Genomic DNA, 7,066 nt, shown 5'->3' with positions numbered 1-7,066 from the left:
GTTTCAATACAATATATGAAGAGCAACATAGGCGCTCATCAGATTTTGATATATTCTTCAAATTCCTTGCGGAATATGGACATATCAAGGTCTATTACTTCCGATGTCGGGTCAGGTAGATATACTTTGACAACTTTCGCCTTAGACTATAAACCACCATCAACAATAATCCTAGTTTTCAAATCAGTAATCACACATGATTTGTATAGATTTGTATAGATAAGAAGATGATTTTGCACGAATTGAAACTGAAGAGGAGCCGAATGAGTTTTTCTTCTCTTTTTTTTTGCCATGTTTTGGGTCGACTGAAATTGAAGAAGAATCAATGAAATCGAAGTATATTTACCTAGGTTACACGTGCTAAAAACACGTTATCGGATATCGAAAATAAGGCAAACGGAAATAGCCTTAACCAGTACCCTTACGGTAGGATAAAAATATCCGATTACCGATATAACGGAACTTAACCTAACGGATTCCGAATAATCGGATTCGGCTAACAGATAACGGATATTCACTGACAGCCTTATGTGTGAGTGATCAATGTAAGTGTGTGGAGTACGTGCGTGTGTAACTGTCAGGCGTCGGTTAATATTTTAATGAGTGTGAATTGGTCACCTACTAAACCGGTCATTAAGTTCAAGTGTTTAAAAGTGAGAGATTTGTGAATTGAGACTGTAGGAAAGAATGATATTTAATTATTGAAATAAGAGAAGATTGTCTAACGACATTATTTCTTCTAACATGCAATAAAATGAACAAAGCTATTAGTTCATTATTTCCAAGATATCGTCATGCATAAATGTTAGTGTAGCATTCTCATGTCATAGAACAATTTTTGTTTTTTTCATCGAACGTCTTATCTTAGATTACATTAGTTATTGAAGTTTTAAAAGTGGATTATTGATAAAATTTCTGTCTCAGGCTCGTGATGTTAACAAAGATCCTTTATAAAAATTTTTTTGAAGAGAATATCCTTTATCTATTCTATTATATAAAGCCAACACCCGTAGCAAGTGAAGCTGTAAAAAATGATTTCCAATTTTACCCTTGCTCCATTTTTACTTTAAAGACATTAGCTAAATATATGGGGGTCATTAACGTAATTTTGACTATTTTAAAAGATTAATTTTCCATTACTAAATCTCCTACATCTGAATTTGTTCTTCAGATTAGTATTATATCATCTTTGTTGATCAAATCAGATCTTTGAATTTTCAAATAATTGAATCTATGCACAATCAATCAAAATATGAACTCCTAGATTCATCAAATAATGGATAGCTAATTAATTGAACAAAAAGAATAAAAAACAATGGTTCTGCTTCCATAAAGTGATGCCTTTGTTATCATCATATAGATTTATAGAGAAAGAAGGATCAGGGCCAAAACAGAGGGAGGGATGCAAAAAAAAAAAAAAGAGAGGAAGAAGGTGGTGCCGTGGTGGAGGCCTGTAACTGGGGGAGAAGGAAGAAGAGCACATAAAATTAGGTTTTAAGTCAAAAGGTTATGCAATTATTGCAAATAGATGTGAAATCCAAAGAACAACTACAAATCTTCAATTCAAAATTCTACAAATCTCCATTGCTATATTGATTTAAAAGCCCTAGAAATATTTAGGTAAAATGAAATCCCCAAAAATTTCCCAATATATACTAAATTAGATTTCAAGAGTTTTAAACAATCAAAGAGATAAAAAAAAAGAAAAAAAGTGGTTATGAGAACTTACGGGGATATCAAAAGAACAAGATTAGGTTTGAATCTGCATCTAAAAATGGCGAGAGAGAAAGAAAAACTAAACAAGAGATAAAAGTTTAAGGCTGCGTTTCCTTTTTTTTTTTAATGTAAATATAAGAACATTTTTTAATCTCATAACACAGATTGAACATGCATGCCTGCTTGCGGTACGTGGTGTAGATAGAGTAGCCGGAACATTGGATTTGATACTTCTTAAAGTGACAAGAATAGGCTTAGCCGCTTAGCCAACTTTTACGATATAACAGGGTAATGCATGAATTAATGAACTCCCACCTCCCAAATCGTCTCCAGCCATCGATCTCAGCACGTGCATACGCACGTGCCCACACTTATAATTAAAATGCAAGGGAGGAACTTTTGTGATTTCATCTTCAGACAAAATTAATGAAAAACTTGGCACTAATAATGGTCATCTCATTCATTTGTTCCTCTATCTGACAAACTTATTCTACCACTGTCTCCTCGAAGCTAGCATCTCCAGTCTGTCTTACGAGTCTCATCTGGATATCGTATTTCAGGGCCGTAAGTTCGAAGGGACTTGGAGAATCTCTAGTCGACTGTGAATATCCCGAAACATAAAGTATGAAACTCAAGCCGTCGATTCTCTCATCCACAGTCCAGAAACAAGCATTTAAAGTCAACGGATCATGAAATGCAGAATAACCTTCTCTCTCCTCCCTCGTTCCTTCTTCTTCAACAACAAAATCATCAAGAACAATCTTTTTCTGCTCAGATCTAGTCATTTTGGACTGGATCGGAGCAGATTTCTTCACTATGTCTTGTAATCTAGGTTAGCTAGTTGTTATACCTTAATATTTTATTATATTTTTATCTTATCTACACCATTATGGTGGTTTTATCTACTCTTTTGAGGTTTATCTTCGTTTTAATGACGGTTCTTGGTTATTGGGTAGGGTTTCAAGATCGATAGTGATGCTCTCCAACGACGAAATCTTCATCTTCATCGGTGATTTCTTTGATGACGGAAGTTCCAGCACTAGTTTCAAGAGATTGAACAAATCACTCCTATTTTGTGAGCATATCTTTCAAAAGAAGAAAAACAAACTAAATGATTGGATTCTAATTCCGCGAAAAACCATTCTTCCTCGGATTTAATCGGATCTTATTCATACTTGTATTTGTCTCACTCCGATAATCTTTCTTTTTCTCTTATGAGATTTCTCGGTATTGTAAAAAAAAAAAAAAAGTTGACGACCTAATAGTTTTAAAACAGCAAATACAGCCACGTTGGCGACACCTAACATTGGATGCACTAATGCCGGGCGCCATGTATCATTTTCGCTTTTCTATCTTGAAAATGATCCGCAAGTTAAGAAGTTGACCGATTTCAGATTCAGGTCAGGTCACCACCTAATAGTTTTAGCAGTTTGCTAAAGAGGTCCAACTGTAAAAATGAAACACAAAATTCTGAATTTTTCTTTAACAGCCAGTTTCCAGGTACTCAATCCATTGTTCCAACACTGTTTGCTGTGACTCAACCGTTCCCAGATCATGTGTTCAACAAGGCATTCCAGGAAGATCAAGGCATTCTCAGTAGTGAAGTAAATAGATGCATGATAACTTGGTTTAGATGAGGCACCAAGTAAAATGATTCAAAGTACCAAAAACATAAGGGGATATAAAAGTTATGATGTTTGACTGCTGCCCACATTCATACATATACATTGACTGTTAAAAGTAAGTTATCCCGACTTAAAGCTAAACACTTCAACTGCTTGAGTACGCAAATTAAGCGATGCAGTCTTTCATCCAATGACCAAATTCACCGCATCTGAAACAAGGAGGGTTTTTAGTGATGCAGTCCTTCAGAAAATGCCCTTCATCACCGCACCATACACAACTCACTGCTTTGTTGCTTGGAACAGCTCCATTCTCTTCGTTCGACGTGAGATGTCTGGCTGGGAAAGAAACATTAACCTTGTCATCGTTCACATGATATTCCCTAGTCAAATTCGAGTCTGACCCTTTGTTCACTGATGAAGTAGATGCCATTCTCGCCTTAAGTTTATCCCCATCGGTGTGTTTGTGCTCATCTTTTCTTATGGTATCTTGAACATCCAACTGACGGAAGTTACATGCTCCTTCTCCCTGGGCACACGCAACGTCGTCAAAATATTTCGAGTACTAATCAATTGGTATGCAAACTAAGTTGGAAGGTTTTCGGGGGATACCCTTTTCACAGGGCAAACAAAATAGTTTTGACCGGTTGAATCTGTTATGCGACTGCACTTTCCAGCATCACAACGGCACATTGGGTATGGAGATTCTATGATATCATATCTTTGATCAGGACATTTCATGAAGAAAAAAAACGCTAAATGAAACCACTTTAAACATTTCGAAATATCACAAATAGATGTATATTTCACCTGAAGAACATTGGGCTGTTTTTGCATCAGTAGTAGTTATTTTATCATCACTCAGTTTGAGTCTGCCGATTGGAGAAAGTATTTTGTCGTAAGCCATTGAATCCAATCTGACAGTATACTCCTTAAATGGCAACTCTGATCCGTATTTTGACGATGCAGGAGAGAGAATTTCTTTTAGTTTATTACCACCTTCTCCAATTTTGTATTCTTCATTTGCTCTATTGGTCTCCTCTAGGCCACCATATGCCAATTTTGGAGTCTCCAGCCACTGCTTAAAACCACATGCTCCTTCTCCCTACAATAACTCACACAAAATTTCCACTATTCGGTAAACCGTAACCAATGACCCTATATTGGTTAACAGAAAAATAGCTGTGTGTTCTATCATTATCTTCTGAGCTTACACAAACACATGCACACAAAAAAGGACATTGTTCTAGCATTATTCCAATAGCTGTTTTGACATAAAAGTTTCAGCTTATATCAATCAGTTCCACAACATGAAGCCTGGACAACTAGATGATCGAGCAAAAGAGGTCTAAAAGGTTGCAGCGGATTACCGGTTTAATAGGGCACCGAAAACATGGCCGACCCCTCTCCGTGTACCGATGGCACAATCCGGCTCCACAAGGGCACATAGGATATGGTGACAATGGGACCTCATTGAAATCCTCTGGTTTTGCATCGTCACGCCACTGAAAGAAATTGCATTTCATGTCCTAGACATAATTAACAAAGCAAAATGAGAGAACTTCACAGTTTAGCGCAACCCAAGGTCACAAGAAACTTCATAACTCATTGTTTAGCATAATAACTAGAGAAACTCCTCATGATTTTGTGTGCATACCGATGTTCTTCTAAATGATGTCAAGTTTCTACGACATAGTTAGGAACAGCTTGTAAAATGTAAAAAAAAATTACATACCTTTTTACCCGGGCACGTATAAAACTTTTTGTCTGGATTCCTCACAGTATGTGAGGTCCTAACAATGCAAGTTCCACCTCCACAAGGGCACTGCCTAGCAGGAACAGAAGATTGATCTTCGAAGAAATTTCGCGAAGAAAGATTTGGCGTGTCGCGTACATTCATTTGTTTATCAGGGCATCTGCTTGCCCAATGCCCTGGTTTGCGGCAGTGATAACAAATATCTCCATTAAGGGTTACATTTCTTGGATCGTTCTCTAGAATTGGACTATTTGATCCAACACTTTCAAAATTCATCTACACAAAAGATCAAAAACCAAATAAAATATCATATGAAACTACAATATATCCAAACATACCACCTGAAAATTTTGCATTTTGCGATCAAAATGAAAATTGAAGTCTGGGTTTGGGGGAACTCATGTTTAAAATCTGATCAAAAAAAAAAAAAAACTCATGTTCAAAGAGGTGAGTGTTTACCTTGTGCAAATGAGGACTGGACTGGCTGGCTTCTGAAGGAAGATGAATTGAGAGGGTGAGGAGTGATCAAGGTCTCTTTAAAATGAGGACTGGATTGGCTTCTCAAGGAAGTCTTATTGAAAGTCAAAGACCAGTCAAGTAGAGTTTACTTTACACTGTAGACATTTATGTTTGACTAGATTCTAGAAGCTAAAAAGAAAATAAAATCTAAAGAGGCCCAATTAACTAGCTAGGTCCCATGTGGACTGGTCTGATCTGAGGGGATCAGTCATCAGAGTGAATTTATTGCCTTGAATTGGACTTAGCTCTCTCCATTCCACATACATGACTTTTTTTTCTCTTCTTCTTCTTTCTTTTATTGTTTCAGATTCGTTTTTGCTTCCTCTTTCATGCTTGCTTTGCTGTTTTTGCTCAATTTTAGTAAATCAAGAATTTACTTCAAAGCTTCTCCCCTTCCTAGAAATACACCACTTCCCACACCCTTTTATAAATAAAAACATTTTGGTTTCTTCTTCTTCATCATCTCACTACTCATTTCTTAATCTTTTTCCATCCTCTCTGAATAATTCTCCCTTCAATTACACAGCAAAGAAAAAAATGGCGTCTTTACGCGTCCCAGCAGCAGTAGCAGCAGGGTTACTCGTCATCATCGTCTCCTTATCTGCAGCTGCAGCAGATCCAGACATGCTCCAAGACATCTGTGTTGCTGATCTTGCTTCTGGTACTTACTTTATATATGAATACTGTTATTGGGTTTGTTTGCTATAACAACAGAGTTCATAATAATATGTATCATTTTGCTGATTTACAGGCGTAAAGATGAACGGGTTCGCTTGCAAACCGGCAACAAACGTCACTGCAGAGGATTTCTTCTCAACCAGTCTGTCTAAACCAGGAGCAACAAACAACTCCGTGGGTTCCAAGGTGACTGGTGCTAATGTTCAGAACATGCCTGGTCTTAACACGCTTGGGGTGTCTCTTTCACGCATTGACTACGCACCTGGTGGCCTGAACCCACCACACACTCACCCTCGAGCCACCGAAATAGTGTTCGTCATGGAAGGTCAACTTGATGTTGGTTTCATTACCACTGCTAATGTCCTTATCTCAAAGACCATCAACAAAGGTGAGGTGTTTGTGTTCCCAAAGGGTCTGGTCCACTTCCAGAAGAACAATGGGGATGTGCCTGCTTCTGTCATTGCTGGATTTAACAGCCAGCTGCCAGGTACACAATCCATTGCTGCAACATTGTTTGCTGCAACTCCACCCGTCCCAGATCATGTGTTGACCAAGGCCTTCCAGGTTGGGACCAAACAGATTCAGAAGATCAAGTCAAGACTTGCACCACCACCACCTAAGAATTAAAGAATACATACATGATACATGTACATGTGAACTATATTTTTCAATGTAATAACAATTTGAAATCCTCGTGGTCACAGTTAATGTTGTTTTTCATAATTCATGGAGGTGCAATAAAGTTGGTTAAACATGTTGCTGTTTAATGCATTGT

General features: G+C 37.5%; 2 protein-coding genes across 3 annotated transcripts; one reads left to right on the top strand and one right to left on the bottom strand.

The window, feature by feature from the left end:
* Positions 1 to 3,329: 3,329 nt before the first annotated feature.
* Positions 3,330 to 5,890, bottom strand: LOC113334757. Of its 2 annotated transcripts, none has more exons than XM_026580959.1 (6): positions 5,554 to 5,890; positions 5,074 to 5,370; positions 4,709 to 4,867; positions 4,149 to 4,443; positions 3,951 to 4,045; positions 3,330 to 3,867 (listed from the first exon to the last, which is right to left on the bottom strand). In XM_026580959.1, the coding sequence occupies exons 2-6, from the start codon at positions 5,368 to 5,370 to the stop codon at positions 3,508 to 3,510; spliced, it is 1,206 nt and encodes a 401-aa protein (XP_026436744.1). In that variant the 5' UTR covers positions 5,554 to 5,890; the 3' UTR covers positions 3,330 to 3,507. The 2 variants fall into 2 exon arrangements, with proteins under 2 accessions (XP_026436744.1, XP_026436745.1); XM_026580960.1 differs by having other exon boundaries at positions 4,709 to 4,843; positions 5,554 to 5,738.
* LOC113334758 (rhicadhesin receptor-like) lies at positions 5,864 to 7,058 on the top strand. Its single transcript, XM_026580961.1, has 2 exons — positions 5,864 to 6,274; positions 6,365 to 7,058. The coding sequence occupies exons 1-2, from the start codon at positions 5,878 to 5,880 to the stop codon at positions 6,916 to 6,918; spliced, it is 951 nt and encodes a 316-aa protein (XP_026436746.1). The 5' UTR covers positions 5,864 to 5,877; the 3' UTR covers positions 6,919 to 7,058.
* The last annotated feature ends 8 nt before the right edge of the window (positions 7,059 to 7,066 follow it).

The sequence above is a fragment of the Papaver somniferum genome, unplaced genomic scaffold, assembly GCF_003573695.1.
Source record: "Papaver somniferum cultivar HN1 unplaced genomic scaffold, ASM357369v1 unplaced-scaffold_137, whole genome shotgun sequence".
Taxonomy (NCBI): Eukaryota; Viridiplantae; Streptophyta; class Magnoliopsida; order Ranunculales; family Papaveraceae; genus Papaver; species Papaver somniferum.
Note: the sequence above shows the minus strand (reverse complement) of the source record. Positions and strands in the feature narration are given on the sequence as shown.

What these genes read in the sequence shown, in the direction of transcription:
- LOC113334757 (XM_026580959.1), bottom strand. Translation starts at nt 5,370, where the DNA reads ATGAATTTTGAAAGTGTTGGATCAAATAGTCCAATTCTAGAGAACGAT. An exon ending in TTCGGTGCCCTATTAAACCG is followed by an intron (nt 4,444 to 4,708) that starts GTAATCCGCTGC and finishes GAGTTATTGTAG; the next exon opens with GGAGAAGGAGCATGTGGTTT. An exon ending in AACAGCCCAATGTTCTTCAG is followed by an intron (nt 4,046 to 4,148) that starts GTGAAATATACA and finishes ATGATATCATAG; the next exon opens with AATCTCCATACCCAATGTGC.
- LOC113334758 (XM_026580961.1), top strand. Translation starts at nt 5,878, where the DNA reads ATGACTTTTTTTTCTCTTCTTCTTCTTTCTTTTATTGTTTCAGATTCG. An exon ending in TGTTGCTGATCTTGCTTCTG is followed by an intron (nt 6,275 to 6,364) that starts GTACTTACTTTA and finishes GCTGATTTACAG; the next exon opens with GCGTAAAGATGAACGGGTTC.